The sequence below is a fragment of the Lates calcarifer genome, linkage group LG7_2 (genome assembly GCF_001640805.2).
Source record: "Lates calcarifer isolate ASB-BC8 linkage group LG7_2, TLL_Latcal_v3, whole genome shotgun sequence".
NCBI classification, from domain to species: Eukaryota; Metazoa; Chordata; class Actinopteri; family Centropomidae; genus Lates; species Lates calcarifer.
In genome coordinates this window covers 3,828,966-3,850,927 of record NC_066854.1, presented here as the reverse complement: position 1 = coordinate 3,850,927, position 21,962 = coordinate 3,828,966, and the positions used below count along the sequence as shown (strand labels likewise).

Genomic DNA, 21,962 nt, shown 5'->3' with positions numbered 1-21,962 from the left:
CAGACCCTCATTTTTTGTTGTGGTAAGAAGAGGTCTCACTTAAAAGAGTGAAGGCAGTGTTTTCTTGTATGCAGTCTTGTAAATGTAAGGTAGTTTGAGGAGTTCAAATGAATGAGCTGAGCCAAGAAATCTTCTCTCCGGCACCACACACACACAGGTATAGACAGGCGTACACACACACACCAGAGCTGCCAAGTGGACATGGCCCTGTGTCACCCGATGCATTAACGGGGAAAGGAGGCAACAGCTCAATACTTACATTGCCCGCTGCCGAGCCTGAGAGAAAGAAGAATGGAGGGAGTGAGAGAGGGCAGAGACAGAGAAATGGATGGCTAAGGGCAGCGAAAAAGAAATTAGGAAAAGAGAGAGAGGAAGAGGTAGAGCAGATGGATCTAGACACTTTTGAAATGAGCCCAGAGAAAAGAGCGTTTACAGTAGAGTGTGTCGATATGAATGCTAATGCTCCCGGACGTCATTTCCACTCTCACAAATACAAGATTGTGTCTCTCTTTCTTTCTCTGTCTCGCCACCTCTCTCTCTCTTCCAATTCTATTTTCTTTGCCTGGCTTTACCTTGCTTACTCACCCTGACTGAGTGCCTTTTCTCTCTTTGTCTGTGTGTGTGTGTTTTTGTGTGTGTGCGTGCTGTTGGATGATATTAGCTTTTGAGAGTTGTTTTCTCCTCACTTTTCACCTCTCCCCTCTGATCTTTTATCACCACACACAGACATAACCTCTCTCTCTCCCTCTCTCTCTCTCACACGCACACACCTGAAAGTAGGTTTCAATAACAGATTATTACAGACGCCCGCTAACCTTTCATCTCCACACACACATGCAGAAAAAAATGCTCACACACACATACGCTTATTGATCCGACCAATTTCAGATCTTCGCGCAGACTTCCTTTGAGTTTGTAGCCGCTCTTAAATCATTTCATCTAATAACTCATCTGTGTGTGTGTGTGTGTATGTGTGTGTGTGTGTGGTCAGCAAATCTCATTTATCACCATAGCTCAGGTCCCTTCACTGCCATTCTGTCCCACACAGTCTGTACCCACAGCAATATGAAGGATCACAGAGGAGAGGAAGCTCGCTCATCTTTGCAGAGCCAACGATCCATAAAGCAATATGGGAGTTTATGAGCTCTCAATGTTGTTCAATATAGGGGCAAGTTCAACTATGCAATAGTCCATAGTTTTTTTTCCTCATTTTGTTCTTTTCTTTTTTTGAAATTCTTGTACTTGGGCACAGAGAGTATGAACTCTGGCTTATGAAAAATGTGCGGCAGGTGTATTTAAAGGGCATAACAAAAGGTGAAATGCAAATGTGGGTGCTGACTGACCCCTAACAGACGCCATTTATCTTATTTGCACCCACAGAAGCTTACGTTACGTTTATTTGTCCCTTTTTCTAAGCGCATTTATCGTTGCAGCTTTAATTTATTACAAATAAAAACAACATTATGTTTCAGTCTGATGGTAATAGTGAGTCCATCAGTTAGGCCACACCAAATGACTCATGAAACAACCACCATAAATGTTGCACTGGTCTTTAGAATGACCAAGGCTTTGTCTTTATGTTCAGTAAAGGAGACTAGACTCTAAAACGTACGTGTTTTTGTAGTTTATTCCAAGTCAATCCAATTCAGTTTGAATTCTCAGCAAAATAGAAAGTTGATGTGGATATGGAATGATAATATTAGCTACATTTACATTTAACAGACCCAAATAGTTGACAGTTGCTGTGGCTGACAAATATTCTATTCAGCTTTAAAACTGAGGGCCATTCAAAGTTGAGCCACTGACAAACTTTAATGAGCATTTTAATTACACCGAGCCAAACTCCATTCCAGTGCCTGCCACGCGCACCCCAACACACAAATCTCCAGTCGTGCCTGTGGTAACACGGTGATGGTGCCAGCTGAATGGAGCAGATGGTGGCAGGACTGAGGCCTGGGGAGGCTGACTGACTGGTGGAAAGGCTGGCAGGGACGGAAAGAGTGCCTGATGGGTGGAAATCGGAGGAACTAATTACAGTGGTAGCCACTGCCTTAGTTGATTGTCATGCTTTTATCATTACCACTGCAGGAAAATAATCATTTACAGAATCTGTATGTTTTTAATTTCTAACTCTTTTGCACTATTACAGTGGTTTTCTGTGTCAGCCATTCAGAACCTCCCTTGTGCATTTTCACAGTTGCTTTCAAGGATAACATGTTTCTCATTTCTTATTCCACTGACATAAAACATACAGCAACTTTCTGACTTCAGGCTTCTTTTGCAAATTACCCCAGTTGGCTACGTAGAACAACATTATTAGTGCCTTGCATCATTTTCTGGACCTTCTAAAGGCTGAAATGAAAATTGGCATTCATTAAACATGGGCTATAGTTGTGGGTGTCATTGCCACTAGCGTGAATTGGTAAAAGGGTGTTTGCCAGAAAGTGCTGGAAGCTGTCAGAGATGTGAGAGATGGGTGTGTGTGATTGTGTGTGGTTCTCTTTGTGTGTATGTGGCTAAAACCAACAGAAACACCCTACCCGCTCTAATTCGCCCCAGCCTTCCCACACACCAATTGAGCCGTTTCTATTCGCCATAATATCTTCAAAGTCTTGTAATCTCGTCAGCCGAGTAAAGTCTCCAAGTGAAACCCTCTGTAAAGGTCAACCAATGCAATTTGAATATCTTTGATTAAACTGTGTGCCGGTGCCAGACCCAGACTGTAGGTCACTGCCTCAGAGAAATTATATCCACCCCTCTCACCCCACTTGTCCCTTCCTGAGTCTTGACTCTTGCGGCTCCCTCATTGTTGAGGGTCACGTCTGCCGCACTCTGCACTCTTTTCAGCAATTTACGTAACGTCCCAACCCTCTCTTTCTCTGCCGCTCTTCTCTCTGTCCTTTAATCCTGCCTTGTTCACTTCCCTTTCTTTCTGTCTTTCTCTCTGTCTGTGTCATCTTCACACTTTGCATATTTATAGTCCTAAAATTTCAAATCCTGAGTGTTTCTTGGTCACTGATAATAACATTTTTAAGAAACTCTGCCATACAGCTGTCGTTCAACTGTGCATCTGCACACTGCTGCTTTAGTTAAAACCCCTGTAAGTGCAGTCAGAAAATCAGTTTACTAGACTGAAACCCAGAGAAAAAAAGGCATCATACTTTCACTGAAAAATACTTTTACTTAACTTATAGTGAGGTCTGTTACTGATCACTCCTTACAACAGACTGCCTTTTTTCTGTCTCTGCTTCTAGTTTGCCCTGGCACAGAGAACAAGTTGAGCACTCTGTCTGACCTGGACCAGCAGTACCGCACCCTGAAGAAGCTCTTCGAAAACTGCGAAGTTGTCATGGGCAACTTGGAGATTACCAGCATCGATCGAAACCGCAACCTCTCTTTCCTCAAGGTAGGAGAACCGTCTTTGGTTTGTTTTCTGCTGCAGGTGTTGACTACATCATACTGTATGTGCATGGGTAGATGGAGAGTGAAAAAGATGGCGTTTGAATGTTTTAGAAGTCTGGAAAGGAAAAAGACTCAGGAGATTCAGGACCATAGAGAGAGAGAGAGAGATACAGAAAGATAGAGGTTGATGTTTCACTGTCATGGGCAGTGACAAGAGCCATAGATGGAGATGAAGATTTCTTACACAGTAAAAACTTATCATATATTTTTATCATCACTGATGTAATATAAAGTTTAGAATTTGGACTCTTAAATATAATCGCAGTACAACAGTAAATATGTTTAATAGGGAGTGATTTTAGATACAGCCAAAGATTCTGAGTTGGAAAGTTTCAGCACCATGGATAGTGGCACATAAACTGACACTAAAATGGCTGACAGTAAATAAAGTGCACTTACTATGGTGACTAGGGAGTGAGTTCCCGTACAACCGAAAAAAAGAAAAGAAAAAAAAAAACAATGAATGGGATGTTTCAGCACCATGGATAGAGACAGAGTGAGTCAGGGTTCAGATGTTTCAGCACCGCGGATAGAGACGCAGGGAAACAGGTTAAACATGTTTCAGCACCTCGGATAGAGACAGATCACTTTGAATGTGAAGCATAATTAATTTTTTCCCCTCTTGCTGTCACCCTGCAGGCAGAGAAGCACCTAGCACAACTACAGTATGCAAACACATTTTCTACTCCAAAGCTGAACTTGGCTGACTTTGCAATTTTCATTACTCTGAGCAATACCCTGCTGTTTCTTGGATAGTAACTAGCTTTGTAGCTTACGAGACAAGAGGAACTGAAATTAGATGGTGGTGGAATTGTTTAGAATCTGTTTTTCTCTATTTCCAGGTAGGTACCTGTGTTTTAAATGCTCAGAAAAAGAAATTGATTTGTATCTTTTTTTTTTTTATTTTCACTTACACAGCAAATCACTATTATCCACACCTTCTTGGATAATGATAATCACCTACAGCTTGCCAGATTAGACTTTCTCTTGTGCTATAGAGACAACAGCACACCACTTTAATATTTGACCTCAAGGAATTTTTGCTGAATCGCTTATCCTAGCATGAGTTTAGCATCTTATTCACTTGCCGATAAAACTCATCAATATCGATTGAAGCCCTTTGCCAGTGTAAGACAACACTATACAGGACAGTGGAACTAATGATAACAGGCACCGATTGGAATTGCTATGGAAGAAATGTCTTTGGGACACTGCAGGCAAATAAGCAGTACTCTGAATGTAAAGTGTTCTCGCCATGCCCCCCAAACACAGTGGTCTCTTGGGTCTGTGGCTGCTGTCTGTATGTGTATCGCCAAGTGAGTGTGTGTGTGTGTGTGTGTGTGTGTGTGTGCATTTCCATCATCAGGACTGTGTTTTAAAATTCAGTTATGCAGTTGCGTGAGCATATACTGTACGTGCCACCAGGCGCCATCCCTCCCCCCTGCTGTTTAATGAAGTGAGGTGTAGTCTAATTACTGGGCCAGCGCTATCAAATGAATACCATAAACAGTCCCATTAGGCCCAGCATCATTAGAGAAACAATTAGGCATCTGGGGGATTGTTAAATGGATGTAGAAGGGGGGGTCAGGATTTGGGTGTTGTGTGGTTGCCATGGGAGCTGAGTAGCCATCAGCCTATTGGTTGTGAGGACAGAGAGACCCCACCTGAAAATATGTTTCACTTTTCACGGACAACCTTATTTTACCTGACTCTGAGAATTTCTTTTATTTTCACCTTTACAGTATATTTTAAGTCTGCCATATTGAAATTTTGCCCTAAAGTTGCAGAACTGATGCACTTGGACTCTCTATATTCTGTTTGGAGCAGGTGCATGCAGTGTATATGGACAAATGGATGGACACAGTGTAGATGCAGGGAAGGAGTCAGGATGGAGCAAAGGAGGGGGTAGGAAAGCGGGAGAAGAGCTAGAGGGGTGTCACTTTTATGGCAGGCAAAAACAGCTGCTGTGCTAAAATTACAATGTTCAGCTACCGTGCCTCGGGGGTGTGTGTTTGTGTCTGCATATATCGCTGTATATGTGTGTGTTTGTGCGGAGACAGTAGAGGGCAATACGGGGCAGAAATGTAGAAGGAGGGAGGAAAGGAGTGAGGGCAGGGACAGACAGGAAGAGTTGGTGATTTTTGCCTGGTGAGATGCTGACAGTTAGATGGATGAGACGGCTCTGCGGCCTCCTCAGGTCCAAGCTTTCCTGCAAGTGGCATCTCTCTCTGACTTACCGGTTATTCTCTGCCTCCCTTCGGTAGACCCAGGGTGAGTGCAGAAGGACCAGAAATGTGATAAATTTAGTTTTTTTTAGCCCAGTCTGTTTCGGATCTGGGTCAATTTGTACTCAAAATAAACCTTAGTGTTTGTTCTAGCCTGCTTAGAGGCCTGCCTGCCTCCATCAGGTCACTATACAGCATAATTTCCTCCATACACTTTATATGATTGCATGGTGCAGTTTTAAAATAAGGAAATTACTGAGGAGCTGTGTGAAAATTTCCAGTGCATGAAGCTGCCTTATACTGTATCTGTGCCTGACCTGAGTTGACCTTTGATGCCCAAAGCACTGAGCTCAAGCCAAAGTGTTTAATGAAGAGTGTGTGGCTTTAATCTAGTTTGATGACACATATATTGAATTACCACAGACGCAGAGGTCAGGTGACTCCTCATCAATCTCCATCTGTGCCAGAGAAGGGAATGAATCCAAATGATTTACAAATTACCATTCTTTCTGGCAAAAAGTTATGACAGTGGTTATTTTTCAGATGATAGAAATCATTCACAGTTACTTCATAACACATTTTTACCAGAATTTAATGGGATTTTTAAAAAAGAATTTTGTCTAATTTGTGCATCCCTCAGACTTAAACCATGTTTTTCACAGTAAAATTGTACTTTGAAAATTAAAAGTTTTGTCTGTATCTCATCAATAATAGATACAGTTTTGTGTTTACACTCACTTTTAGGGCTTTCTTTTAGACTCTGTTAGGTTGGATGCTTGTTAAACTGGGTAGTGGTGGGTGTATTAATTCCAGTTACAAATATTGCCACACTACAGTGGAGTGTTTTCTGATGATAGACAGAGCCCATTTACATTGCCTGCATAATTGCTTTACAACAGAGGTTCCTGTCTAAACTGTGGTTGATTTGTGTACACCTCACCTTTTCATATCACTTTGGGGATTTTTATTTACTTGATTATTTGCTGAAAAATGTCAAATTACCGACTAAATTACAAGGTGAAATCATCAAAGTGCTTGTTTTTTTCCAGCCAGAAATCCAAAAATGACAGATTCAGTCACTTATGATTTCATCACACGTGACAGAAATAATCTACAAATTCTCACAATTTAGAAAATGGAAGTAGAACATTTATGGCATTTCTGCTCAAAAAATTATAATAACGATTAAATGGTTATCAAATAATTGCCCAGTTGACTAACTGTTTCAGCTCTTATCCATTTTCTGATTTAAAACTTGAAGAAAATCACCTGGATATTATTCAGCCATGTTCTGAACCTCTACAAGGAACAAGGTTAAAAAAGTGGGATTCAGTCATAAACTGACATGAGCGAGTTGAAATTCATAGCAAGCAGGGTCATCTCACTGGCTTGAGGTTTGCGTTCTTGGTGAGAACTCATCACTAAAGCAGTTTAATGAGAAGCGTGTCTGGATGAGACATAAAATGTTTTGTGAATGCAGACACAGGTGTCTAAAGGGCATTGCCGTGCTGCTGCATGGCACACCCCCCTCGGTCTAGTTTGCTGGCCGGCTCCCTTGGCCACTGTCTGTCTGTCACTCAGAATGACCCATTTTCCCAGAAGTGAAGCAGGGATCCGCGCCAAGTGGCCCGCAGTGGCCCACAACCAGCTAATGATGTCACCTAGGCTGAAGGACTCTTCATTAAAGCTGGATCAATCTGGCGGCTAGCGCTGCAAAACACAGGGCACGGTGCCAGGGCTGCAGCTGAGAGCACAGGGACGGGGGATGTCCGTCCACAAAGCTGGGAAGAGATGTACAGCAAAGCATGTGTGTCGAGGTTTTGAAGTCTCAAACTTTCCCACAGAGGACTGAATCTTTCTCGAGTTGGGGATACAGACACACGTGCTTATACACACACACAAGCTAAAGCAATAAAGAGAGATGAATGACACGGTCAGTGAGGTGTATACTCTACGTCGACATGCAGACAGAAACACTCTTTACCAAGCTTATCTCTGGCAAACACCAGTCGCGAGAGACAGACAGAAAAGAGAGATACAGATTTTTTAACCAGCGCTCATTTCCAAATTCTCCGATTTTTTAGAAAGAGTGGGGTAACGTGGCTCTGCGAGTTCAGTTCAGCGCAGCCAAGCAACAGAGCAGAGGAGAAAATAAAAAGACATGAGAGAGTAGAGAAAAGCGACTCCTCACACCAAAGGCTTCCCATTTTCCTTGGGCTGTATTTCAGTTGCAAATAAAAGTGCTCAGTGATTCTGCAGCTCAGCTACTCTCAAAGTGTACATCCTCAGAAATCTATTGTGAAGGCATGCGCTTTCTGCTCTGCTGCCTGTGTATGTGTGCACTCTCAGCTTTTACTTATAGCATGCTGTGTAGATATAACATTAATGGAGAGTTGAGTCAAATTGAGGTCACAGGATACTCTTACAAGGGGTAAATGTTTATCTCAGTGGCAATATTCGTATATTACAACAAACTTTCATCCTTGCTCTTTTGCGTCAGCTAAAACTTGAAGTTTTTTCTCTCTCTTGTGTCCTTGCTGTAACCTACTGAGATTAGTGTGCTAGTCAGAGATTGTTGCGTCTGTGTGTCATTATTCTGCACTCATCTGATTGTTCTTCTCTCTGTCTGAGAGTGCGACCCTATGCTATTAATTTACTGTGAGGCAGTAATTCAGAGGCCACTCTGTCACACTTGTTTCACGTGTCTGTCCTTCAGCGATGTTTGCCATTCATCCAGTTACTCATGATCTGGTAAATCGCCACATTCTTTTGGATATTTTTGATCAGGGACGTTTTTACATTAGGACAGTAGATCTCAGATACCAGAACCATAAAGAAATACTTTTATAAGTTTGGAGTGGAGGAACTGGAGAAGCCCTGACCTCTGCCCCATCCAACACCTTTGAGATAATTTGGAACATCATATGCGAGCCAGGCCTTGAGTGCCAATATCAGCGTTGGATCTCATTCATGTTCCTGTTGCTGAATGGGAGCAAATCCCTGCAGTCAGGTTCCTAGATCTTGTGGGACGTCTTCCCAGAAGAGTGGAGGCTGTTATATCAGCAGATTAAAGAGGCTGTTTCTAAGTTTTGTCTGCCACCAAATGTGGTTTCTTGCTGAGAGCAGGTGATGGTGATGGTTGCTTGCCTAGAGGTTGAGCCATTGTCTCGTTTACAATACAAGAGGTTACAATATGCTACTTCATAATGGCACACTGGACACTACAGTGAGTCGCTATCGGAAAGTGATGAGACGGGCCGGGGCTAGCATCTTAGCATGCTAACTTCAGAGGATGAAAAGATAGAACGGGAGGCAAAACACTGGCGTTGCTTTCCACCGCTCGAGACAGCTCTTGGTGAGTAAAAGAATGAAGTTTAATGCTGAACTTGCAATGTTTCTTCTAGACTTGTTAGTAAGCAGATGTTAATTCTAATGTTGGCTATGTAGCATTTGCTAAAATTTACACATAACTCCTTTAATGATCACGCTTAATAGAATGGTATAATGAAGATCACATATGGGTGCAGTGTCCAACATAGATTAAAAAAAACTGATGGTAAAAGGAAGAAAATACAATTAACAAATAGATTGGTTTGTAGCATATACCTTTAGCCATGCATATATTGGATTTCCCCATTGCAACCAAAAGAAAATAACTTGTATTCTGGGACTCTGTGCTGCATGTCTTTTGGGTGAGACTGAGAAGAGGACTCTCCCCTCACAGTGAGAGATGGTATTTACATGGAGAGACACAGAAAGGTAGAGGACGAGGCCAGTGAGGAGGTCAAGTGCTCCTCTCTCTCCCTCTCACTTGCTGTTCCAGTTCTCTTTAGATGTTTCACGCTATTGTGCTCCACATGGCACAATGGCTGTCACATAGCCTCTTCACCAAATAATGACACCATGATCCCGAGCAACGGTTGGAGAGGGGCGTGCTAGCCAGGCGAATCGTACAGTTTCATTAGCCTCTGAACCAGCTGAGGAGCTCATAAAAGGTTGGGACTGTCGCCTGGAACGGGAGGCTGTTAGCACCTCGCAGGCGCCCGGCAGCGTCTGCATAATTACAGCTCTTAACGCTGGGAAAATTAGCACCCTGCTCGCGCCAGCCAGCACCCTGCCAGATCACAGTGGTGCTACCCTGATGTATCTTATAGCCCGTTAATTGCGGGGTAATGGAGACGTCCAAGTCCAAGAGAAGAAAAATATAACATTTTACTCTTTGTTTCATTTTATTATTTCTTTTTTCTTTGGCTCTCTTACCAGAGTGTAGCTATTTTCTGTCGTTGCAGTAATTTGTTAATCAGAAGTGAAGTGGGAAAGCTCAGACTTGAAAAAGCGTGCTGAAAACCGGACGAAGATGACAAGAAAAAACCTGCTAATGGATGAATTATTCCACATGTTCATATGTTTACCTCATTTTTATTCATTTCTAAATATTTTTATAAAAGGAAAAATGAAAGAAAGAAAGAGGGAAATTATTCTGCAGACTGAATGAATTTACCATGCCTGATTTATTGCTCCTGGTGCAGCTTTTTTACCCAAGCACAAAGGTACATACTCTTGATAATCATTTTGATGTTTAACAGGGTTGATGTTGTAATATGCAGGACTTTTCCAATTAGAAGATGTTGCAGTGAGAAAACTTAATCTGCACAGCAGCACACAGAGATGAAAAAAGTTTTTATATCTTCAGCCACATTTAGTAGCTTAATGTAATAGTCCATGTATTATCTTCAGAAGGAAGGTCAAAAATATCAGAACTCTGCAACAGAGGCTGACAGGGCAGAATTGAGTTCTTTATTTTAGTGCCTGCCTCTTATACTTTTATACATCCAACACTCTGGATACAACATAGTCTAGTCTTACTGCAGAGCACTCTCTTGAAAATACACAATTACTCCTAAAGATGGCAAGCTATTGTTACATCATTACATTGTTGTAATTATACACCTTTTCATACAGCAGTTTATGAAAGTTTTTCAAGGCAAAGTGGTAGCTTCCGACAGGCAGAACCAATAAAAACAACCTCTGTAACCACTAAGTTATCCTGCTGCTCTGGTGGGCTGGCTGTGGCACTGTCAGTGTACGTTCTCAAGAACTCTTATTGTGCACATAACACTTATGCACTAGTTAAATCAACATGAACAAAAAGATCTTTTTCATTGTTGTCCGTGAATAATTGAGGTGTTACATAACCCATTTTTCTGTTGTGTTGGAGTTTTGGTAAATGACATAATCAAACTTCTCCACGAGTGTAAATGTGATTGAGCCAGTGGAGAAGTTTGAGACTTTGTTATGTCGTGACTCAAGAAACAGAAAGTTTGAAAATGTTTACACAAAGAACATCATATTTCTTCAGCTGCTGCATTGTGTTGTAAAAGTAAGACAGAGGCATACATAAAGATTCCATGCATGTTGTTTACAGAGTGGCCAACTTTTTTTTTTTTTTTCAAGAAAACTTTAAAGATAAACAGGCCAGAATAAGAATTTGGGGCCTCCGCTGTTGGACCTGGCTCCTGTGGGAGTTGCAGCTCCTCAGTTTGAATATCGGGGTGTCTTGTGCCCCCAGGGGGGCTTGGTAGGTGGTACGACTGAGACACTGCTCCTGCTCATTACTGGGCTGCTGGTTGTCTAGCCTGCAGCATTGGAGAGCTGTTGTTTCAATGCAGAGAGAGGTGCACTGGGGCCAGAGTACCAGAATAGATGCACACGCACACACACACACATATTCATACACTAGATATAACAGAAGCATATGCATGTACACAGAGACACACACATTAAGCATGCATGCACACAACCTGCCATCTTGTATTCAGGCTGATTGTCCTGCTCACCCATTCATCTCTGCACGAGTGGGTTGCTCTGTGTGTGTGTGGTCTCCTGCATGCATGCTTTTTTTGTCGGCCTGATCAAAGCAGACACAGTGCAGAGCAGAGGTCTCAGAGGTGAAATTAAAGTCTTGCTGCTTCCACGGCGCAGAGGGAGGAAAAGTGATTACCGTTAAATTAAAAGGTACGACCATAAAAGCACGCCACGACCAAACCCTTGCAATTCATCAAAATGATCCCACGGCGCGTCTTTTGCTTATCAAATTGTAAAATATTGTCCATGACACCAGCGTAACAGGGGCGTAATTAATGCACTAAATCAATTCCGAATCACTCTGCGCAGAGTGGCCCTGCTGGGATGCCGTCATTATCACAAATTATGGTGGCAGATGCATGGGGCCGAGAGGAATGGATAAAGTTCTAGTGGTGGCTACCCCTCCTCTACAACCAATCCTGTTCATTTCCCACTTGCTCTGACTCACTGAGTGTCAAACAGTATGGCATTTCTCTTCACTCACACCTAAAGCAATCTTATTACCGGGTGCAAATAGTTTTATTAGTGAGCGCTATTTTAAATTTCACATCCTGAAATTATCCCTGGGCTGTCGTGTGGGTTTTAATGACGACATCCAGGTCTTCAAAGACCTAAATGGAAGAGATGGATAAATTAATAGTTAGATTTTTCTTTTCTTTCTTGTATGTCATGGTGAACGCTGAGAGGCTCACAGTTCCTATTAAAATACAACAGTTTTATGTCTTTATAGAGGTTATTTACTCCCACACAACTGAAAGCCTTCCCTCATTGAGTGCTGTTACAGAGCAGTTGCGGAAGCTAAAATTTCACCACACAGCAGATCTCTGCAAGTTTTTTTTGGTATTTTTTTTTGCATTGTGCTTTTCTCAGAAACCTCTCTCATAATCTCATAATCAGTGAATAGTTTTGTTTGAATATAATGGAAATATTGATTTATTTCTCAACGTTCGGCCCAGAATTCCAACATATTTCACTTAAGAGAATTTTCACTTATTTTTTCTATATTTTACTTTTTAATTGTCTGCATATACTCTCTGTCCACCAGAGAAATCCACCACCAAAAAGAGATATACACACTTGGTAATGTGAAACAGGAAGTGATATAGTGTATAGGTTGAAACTCTACTTTTCAGTCTCATTTTTTAAACGTATCCTCATCAAGTTTTTTTGGGCTATTTTAGACAGTGATGTGGTCGAGTCTTAAGTCCCCAGTGTTTGAGTCCATTCAGACCTATTACTTGATATGAGCAGAAAAACAGTCTGAGTCCGAGCCATCAGTGTCCTAAAAATCAGGCATCTAGTCCGAGTGAGTGAAGCGGGGCCGAGAAATAACCCCTCTAAAGCAAAACACAAATAAATAATGGAGTTTATCTTGTCCCAGTCTTGTCTCTCACAACTTCGTACCAACTTTCTGAAATCCTCAGATCATAGCTGCTAACATATGAATAGTTACATTATGAGAACAGTCCACGAGACTGAACATTTTCGTGTCTGTCTGAGTTTAGCAGAGCTTGTGTAACCATGCTGAGATCATATACCTCTTTGAAGGCAGCGCTGCAGGATATATTATGTATGCATGTTGCATTTTTATGACATTTCCTAAAGATTTCGTGACTCGCAATGGTTTATAAGATTTTTGTGATTGCATATTCCATGCAGTGTATCCAACAGATGCTGAATTCTGCAGAGTTCCAGTGTTGATTAAGGTGGTGTGTTTGCATATGAACTCCCAAGTCCCACATTATGTGCATGCAAAGCATCCTCCATCTTTGATAGTCTCACATCATTCCTAGTGGCAATAGTGGACAGTAAAAAAGAAAGCAAGAAAAGAAAAAATGTTTGCAGAGAACTAGTGCAGAACAAAAACTGCTTGGGAATTGTTATGTAGTTTGGTGCTGTATGAGTCTAATTCAGTACTGCACTAATCCTTACTCACAAGACGTTAGCAACAGAACATAGTAAGTCTTTATTATTGTTTCTCATTCCTCTAAAAAACATGCACACTAGCTTGTGTGCAGGGCACAATAAGGAGTAACTAAATACATTTTCTTAAGTAGCATTCATAAATACAGCTTTGTACTACTCTGTCTTTTCTGAATGTCCTCTCAGCACTATTTGTGGGTGTTAGTTACATTTCTAGACTTGTATTCATCAAATGTGGCATCTGATTCTGATGCACGTTGAATCCAACATGTTAATGAAAGTTCAGCTTCTTCATGTATGTTTAAACCAGCTCATATTTGTACTGAAACCAACAGCTGGACTGCAGCAGATGATGATGAACTGTGGGATACTCTTGGCTCTAAATACCACTCCTTAATGGTATTAGGATAAGAGTGCATCAAGTGTGGGCTATGTGTGCAGGTTGTTGGTATTTTTTTGTTTGCCTGCTTACCAGGTGATATGACATGCTATCATTGGTGTTCTAATTTGATACCACTCTGCCATTGTTGTCCTCTTGGCTCTGCTCTTACTCAGCTCGGTGTCATAGCTGCTGGGATCTTACATTCCTCCCAGTGCAGTCTTAAGAGACACCTTTGGTGTTTGTCACCGATCATGCCATTTAGAGCACCCACCCGCCTTCCCTGGCCCCCTTTCAGATATTAAAAAGGCATCTTAGCCACAGATTAATTTATGGGTGTGTGTAAATTGTTTCTCCCAGTGCCTTTTTAATATCTACCTCTCGCAGCTGGCTCTGGGAAAATACGCCCTGCATCATGCTGCTCCTGCTATGCTGAGTGGAAGGAACAGATTGCGTTCCTCAGTGACATTTACGCCGTGTATGTGTGAGTGTGAGCAGGTGTCTGTGTGTGTCTGTATGTGTACGATATGTGTACATTCTGTGACTTGTGATGTCTTTGTGTGCCTGTCTCTGAGTTTTAGGGCCCCTTACTCACAGCCATGATGTTGGTAGAAACTGCAGAATTTTCTCTTAAAACTTGAGGGTACTGGTTAAAGAGCACTGTCTTATCAGGGTCTGTGCACAGAAAAGTGGAGATAGTTTCCTGGAGAGTATAAAAAAGTTTATCATAGGCACAACTTTTATTTCAAAGATCACTCTGATAAATGTGCGGTTGGATTACTCTTGTTATTTTTTGAGAAAAACTGCTTGATTGGAGCTTATGGGCTAATTATGTCAGCTCAGCAAAACAATGTAAGGGTTTAAAAGACAAAACAAAAGCAAGTATAAAACTGCCTGCTAAAAAACACATCAGAAAACCAGCTTCCAACACCACCCACAGTGAGTCATACAGCAAGACATCAGCCAAGTTGGTTGGAGTGTCAGTATATCTTTCTGTTTATTCCATCACATTACTTTTCTCTTTGTGCTGCTGTTACACTGTCCTGAATTGACTGTAATTCCATTAGAGCTACTGTTAAGTTCATCTTGTTTACTATTACCAAGTGTATCGTATATATTCTTGAAATATGTACGCAGATAACAAACACTCTTCACCTATATTTCTCAACTTATTTCCATACCGGCTGAAAATTTATTGTATGCATTTTCATCTTCTTCAGTAAACCACTCTGCTACTGGGTGCTCGCTGATGGCTGGAACTTACAGAACTAAAAATAGAAAATAGAAAAATAACATCACAAGGTCCTAAACATTATTTAGACCATCTTGTAACTGTCTGGTTTCTCCATCTTTCACTCAGGAGCAGTAATCTGCCTTAAACTTGAAAGTAATAATTGTATGACATTTATTGTGATAATTGTAGTTATCAACTGATGAACATTTTTAGCGTCCATACAGCCCAGCCCTATTTGTGCAGATTTATTTGTTGCAGGGCAGCTCCAATGTTTACCCCAAAGTAGGAAGTGGAGTGGAAGAGGCTTCTTAAGAAGTTTTGTAAATGTATATAGGAAACAGTGTGTGAGAGCAATGCTGCAGTTTGTAGTCTGGTGGTGCAGTGTTGTACAAAACATGATGATGGGACACCTTACAATAATGAGTTCTCTGTTTGCAGACGGGAGCAGTGTTTCCACTGGTCATCTTTGCAAATAGTGACAGTCAAAGTTGAACAAAGGGAGCTCTGACAGGCAACAAAGCAGGAAACATGTCATTGAATTTGTTTTATGTATGGGCTTTAGTTTGAGGGAAATTTGATTTTGCTATATGTATGTTGTTGTTATTGCTTCATAGTCAACATTAGCATTAACCAAGACCTTCAGCCATTGTTGCATTTACAAGATGAGGTTAGAATGCAGCCTCTGAGCTCTTCATCCTCTCATGTTGGAGAGGTCAGACTGGACGCTGCAGTGACTTGCTGCAAAGTGGTATTATGGGGCTAGCTGGATAGCATGCTAAGTTCAGTATAAGAAAAGAAATGACAGAAATAAAAGCAAAACAAGAATTGCTTTCCACTGCTGGAGAGCACTCTTGGTGAGTAAAGAATGAATGAAGTTTGATGTGAGATTTGGGATTATATATGTATGAATTAACTATAAAAAGAATGACGCCTTAGGCTGACATAGTGATGAGGTTTAGCCCCCTACAGAGAAAGGAAATCACTTTTTGCAATTGGTAATTTCTAAGATAACATACTATATGCACATGCTGGGAGGCAGAAGCCACATACACATGCACACATATGCCAAGTAAAGGCGGGAGCACTTGGCTACCTACTCCTGTAAAGGTCTTTTTATTAGGATTTTAGACTTCAGCCTTGCTACATTTCTGATATATCAAACTACGCAGTTTTATGTTGTAACTGGCATGTGTCATGTGTGCTATATCTCAGATTCCATTATACAGCCAAATTGTTTTATATTGCTAACCCACCCCCTGTAAAAACACATGTATATTGGCAGATGCACCTGTAACATGCACACATATACACAAATGCGCACATGCAGATATACACACACCTTGCGTCGCCACAAATCAGGACATCCATCTCCGATTAGGGCAATTTGATTCCAGAGAATGAAGTAGTTTAGTGCTGGAACGTGGCGTGCCTCGCAAGCGCTCATGATGCCACTGCCATCATTTTCTACTGAGGCAAAATGGCTGACAAATACCCTCCCCAACTAATACACACACACACACACTTACACTATATAAAGAGACAAGACAGATCAAATCTGACATGGTTGTAATCAGTCCCACAGCTGCCTGCTTTGCTGTCCTGAATATATTTGTAGTTTACAGAATCTACAGTTTGCTTTTCAATAAGGAGAAAAGAAATAGAGTTGCTCACTTAGCTTTTGAGTTGAACCTTTAAGACCCCTAGTGTGCTAATTATATTTTCTTTATCCAAGTGTGGGTAATTGTTCGCATGCTCTAGTTCAGTTCAGTTAAAAGAAACATCCTTGCACTCCTCTGCACACAGAATGAACATGTGTGTTGTGTGTGTAAGATGGTACAGTAGCATTATGTGAGATTGTGTGTTATATATCCTCAGCAGCCTTTTGTAACACAATCATTACCTGTAACTTCTATTCTGCTTCCATACATTTCCCACTGGGAATTCATGCATTTCTGTCTTCTTCCCCATTGACATGAATTGATTATTCAAGTGGAGAGTTGCATTGTCTACCTATGGCTGCGTCCTACCTCTGCACCAGGCCCAATGATCAATCACTTGGAAAGCCCGTTAAGCACCTTTTTCTTCCCTGGAGGAGTGAACTGACGTTAGGCCTCAGAGGCCACTAAGCTCCCCCCTTTCTCCTCTGCTCTCACTGGACTCTCGTGCAGCAGATTGGCCCCTCCCCGTGGGGATTCTGCCAGCTCTCAAAATCTCTTTCCTAAGCTGAGATGACCATGAATAATGAGGGACTTAAATATGAGATACAGGAGCTAGGTGCTATAGGAGATAACATGCCTCTCACTTTTCCCCCCTCCATAGCCACTGTCAAGCGAGCAAAAGCCAGCCTGTGGCTGACGTGCACTAGCTTTGTCACATAACTACATTATGTAGGGTCCCCAAAGGCTACAGCATAATGCGATACGCCGTGCGACTGTTGCTGGGTTGCTACAACAGCTTCGCCTCATGAGTTATGTATTAGTGTTTTCACTGCAGCTTACAGATCAGATACTGTACTGCACTGTCACTGTTTTAGTTTTGCCTGCTAATGCGCTGCAAACTTTACCCTTTTGGTAGTTTTAATTTCCGAGTCAGGGTCTTTACTGTAAATGCGTCTTGACAACACAGACGCCTCACGGACGCCACTCATGAAACTGGCTCATATGAAATTGTTGGGCTGTCTGAGACAATAAATATCAGCGCCGAAAGCCAGTAGCACAGCAGCTGCTGGAGGCACACCCCTGGATATCACCACACACACACACACACACACACACACACACACACACACACACACACACACACACACACACATTGTCATCCCAAAGTCAGTGTCAACACTAGCTGGCAGTGTTAAAACTGAAACATGTCTGTGTGTGTATCTGACTCTCTAACTTGGCTTCCAATTCATCCAGTGGCATCTTGACTCATTGTGCTCTAGCATGGACCAAAAAAACAAACAGTGAAGTACAGTTTTTAAATAAAGTAAGTTTATAAATCTGTGTTTTTAAGTTAAGTTTCAGTTTTTAAATTCTTAAGGAAATTGCAGGATAATTTCCCACCTCTTGTGCCAGTTTTCTCTTTCACATGTGGTCTCTTCTCGACTTGCTCACTGTCTAAATTAAGAAAATGAGGAATACAATACTTGAAGATAAATGAGCTTCTGACTCCTGAAAAGAATAAAATTTCCCTTTTGATGAACCTTTTTCTGATTTCAGCTCGTCTTCACGTCGACTTCCTGGTATTTGATCACAATTACAGCATAGCTTGATTCAGGACAGTGTGTGAGAGTGGATACTCTTCCACTGAAAGCCTGTCCAATTACAGTCTTTTTATTGAGCCTGAGCAAGAAATTGACTTTCCTTATTCTACTAATGTGCTGGTGGAGAAGCTAAAATACCTGAAAGGGAGTGGATTTCAAGCCTTCTCTGTGGCACCGACATGAAAAGTGGTGTGTGGGTTCAAAAACACTCGCCCCTCCACGTTTGATGTGGTTTCCATTTGAAGTGAGCAAAAACCCCACCCCGTCCCATCCGCCCACCCCACCTGAACACTTTTCACCCTGTTGATTCATCTCATAGGAGTACCTCAGGGTACTATTAACAAACTTGAGATGTTCCTTACATACCTGTACTGAATGACTCAGTCATTTTCACGGTGACATTTCATGCGGCTGGATTTTCACTTATTTCAAAGTCAATGGCCCTCCTCTCAAAGGCCTTGATTTTTTAAACAGGATTTCTCAAAAATCTTGAATGTCACACCCGAGTGCTCTCAGCATACTTAGCAGCTGAACAGTCGCGCGAGGTGAAGGAGTGCATACTTCTCTTACAGAGCTTATTGAAGCGAATTGGTAAACAGGTCCCTGCCCGCCCATTGACTTTGCCGCCGCGTGGAGGAGTCAGATTGCGCCGGCGCTCAGCTGAGATCAAACTGTTGAGAGTCGGCAGTCTTGCCACTGACATGCGCTGCTGCACTCTCCTTGACTCACTGGCAGAGTGCTCTATATGTATGGAAATGAGCCATAATCACCATAATATGTGTCCCATCTCTTGTATTTTATAATGGTGTCATTATACTTTTTTCCCTGCATGATGCCTTTTCCCCCCTTACTCTCCTCTCCTTTAGCACTTTAGTGTACCTTCCCCCTCTTCACATATCCCTCCCCTCCTCCTGCGCCGCCACCCTTCCTCCTTTTCCTCCTACTTCGCCGAATCCTCCCTCCTTCTATCACTCCTTCTCATGCCATCTACCTCATTTACGCTCTCACTCATCCAGATGACAGGAACAGGTGCACTATTAATTATGCTTTAAAATATATCTCCTCTGTGCTCGGCTTCCCTTTCCCTTATCATTGTGTGCTTTCTTCTAATGCTTCACTACACTGCACCTCCTAACCCTAAACTTCTCTCCTCTCGTTCTTACTAGACTGTTGTTTATTCTCTCACTTTGACTTTCTGTATCTTCTTCTGTGGTGCCATTTCCCCCCTCAGCATTTTACATTTGCAATTTAATATTTGCAACTCCTACTATATTTAGGCCTGTTATGTCAAGATTACAACTTAATTGTCTCATTATCTCAAGATATCAGACTGCTTTCATGTGATCATGCCTGACTATCTCATTATCTCAAAACAGCAAATTCCGATTTTGTGGTACTCATGTTTGCGATCCTGAGATAACAACTGAATTACATTGTTATCTCAAGCTATCAAACATTGTTTTCTCATGAGCGGGACTTAAATATCTCATTATTTTGAGGTAACAAAGAGATCCAGCTGCTTCGCCCCACTGATGTTGTTTAGGAGTCTGTCTAAATCCGCTTAGCCTGATGAAAGTGACACTGTGAGAGGGACACACCAGAGTAGATTACATTTTAAAAAACAAATAAATAAGAGAGAATTAACCCTGTGATAAAAATAAACTCCACTTGGATAGAGTACTCAGTAACATCTAGAAATTGGAAAAATGATGTTGGATCACAGCAAACTACCAATCTCATGAAATACGTACATATTTTAAGAACTTTATACCTTTGCTTCACTTCATTTGAGATGGAAATACTGAACTTTATGCTATTCATGCAACATTTATTTGACAAAAAGCTCAAGAGTCAACCCAAAGTTTAAAAAATGAATACAAATTTGTGCAGTAGGACTTTGTTTTTCTTCTTTTCAACTTCATTAATTATTTTATGACCCATCAGATTTATCTTGTGACTGTTTGGAGGGTCACAGGTTGGGAACCACTGGATTAAATAATTCAACACTTCAGTAGAGTAAGTAGTTACAAATTAGCTTTATCCTCAACCAGTTACAACATGAAAATGCTGATGCAATAGTATTAATGGTATAATAATGTCATATATAGTAATATATCAGTATTTTTTTATTGGATGCAGGACTTCAACTTAATGGAGTACGTTTACACCGTTGTCTTAGTATTGTACAGCTCTTAAAAATACCCCCAAACTGTATTATGTTTTGTACAGTACTATACTGTACTGTACAAAACTCACCCTGACAATATTATTGAAGTAAAACTTGTAACAGTAATTGACAGTGACTGCTTTTGGCCTCTGTACATTTGAACATTCTTTTTTTTTCTGAGGTGAAATTCGACTCTAGTTGTAGTAGTCAGTGAGTCAGGTTCAGGCTTCAAAGATCACAGTCTTTCCTGACCTTTTTATTCATTTTGAATTCTCTTTCATTGTGTTGTCCTTGATCCTTTTGAATGTTGACCAATGAAACACACAGAAGATAAAAAGTGAGATTATATTATCCTATGAAGGGTGAATTTTCAGTTTCACAGAGAGTGCACGAGTTCTTTAATGCAGCGTTTTTTCTCTTGAATCTGGGGTGAAGCCCAAAGGCGATTCTTGGGAAGACTGAAACCGGAGAAATTTGTATGCAAATCTATTGGCTGTGTTGGCAAGTTTTCCTGAGTATCCACAAAGTAAGTTGGATGAATAAATTATTCTAGACATACAGGCTATTAGCCTAAAAACATCATGCATTTTTGGTAGATTAGCTTACGTAAGTGTCTGTTAAGTCATATTTCAGTTAAAGCTGGTGGTTCCTGAATGTTGCTGAGCCAATAGTCACTTTATTTTTCTTCTCTTGCCTTAGCATCCAGTTCTTATTCTTCTACTGTCTTTGTACCAACCGCTGCTGAATTACGACACAAAACAGTTGCCTGTGTGCACCAGCAGAGCAAGTCTCAATTCATTAACAGATAAAATTTACTGTGCAAAGCAATTCCTGGTTCATTTCAATCTTGGCTTCAGCAGAAGTAGTCCTTCCAAATTAAACTATATAGCGCCATGTGAGCTGAATAGCTTATGTCTCCCATACTGTGAGACAGTGAAAACATTTCCACGTATCTGGAGGGGTTACAGGTGCCTGAGCACAGCAAGTCTGCCTCATATCAAGCAGTTTCTGTTTCCCAGACAGCACAGGCGCCTTCTATCATGATTATGTTTTGTGGAGTAAATAAAGCACTTTGGGATCCCCTCTTGGCCTCAAATGCAATGTATCCTGGAGATACAAAGAGCAATTTACCAACATGTGAAATTCACATTTCGCCCAGAGGTAAACGGAGAGAAGAGAGGAAACAAGCCTGTCGGGACCGCATCGGATTCTGTTTGACTGAGCGTTCCACACTAGCCCACTAATTGCATGCGATTGATGGAGAAAAGAGCTAGAGGAAACATTAAACTTGCAGTGCATTATGGGTAGTTGACCTGTGTCGACTAATTCTTGTCTGTGCCTCGTGGCTGTGTTTTTTTTTTTTTTTTTTTTTTTTTTTCTGCGTCCACATATCAGAATTTATGAGATCCCTGTATGTGTGGTCAGACTATGTGAAAACAGACAAGAAG

At 41.3% G+C, this 21,962-nt stretch overlaps 1 protein-coding gene across 6 annotated transcripts in view; it reads left to right on the top strand.

The window, feature by feature from the left end:
* The window catches only part of LOC108873032 (receptor tyrosine-protein kinase erbB-4), a 229,823-nt gene that overhangs the window by 107,417 nt on the left and 100,444 nt on the right, over nt 1–21,962 (top strand). For all 6 annotated transcript variants that reach the window (XR_007809127.1, XM_018661041.2, XM_018661042.2 and 3 more), the window contains one exon: nt 3,255–3,406. Coding sequence is in view for 5 of the 6 variants with exons in the window: in XM_018661041.2 (XP_018516557.1) it covers nt 3,255–3,406 (152 nt within the window). In the remaining variant the exon portion in view is untranslated. The remainder of the gene's footprint in view (nt 1–3,254; nt 3,407–21,962) is intronic.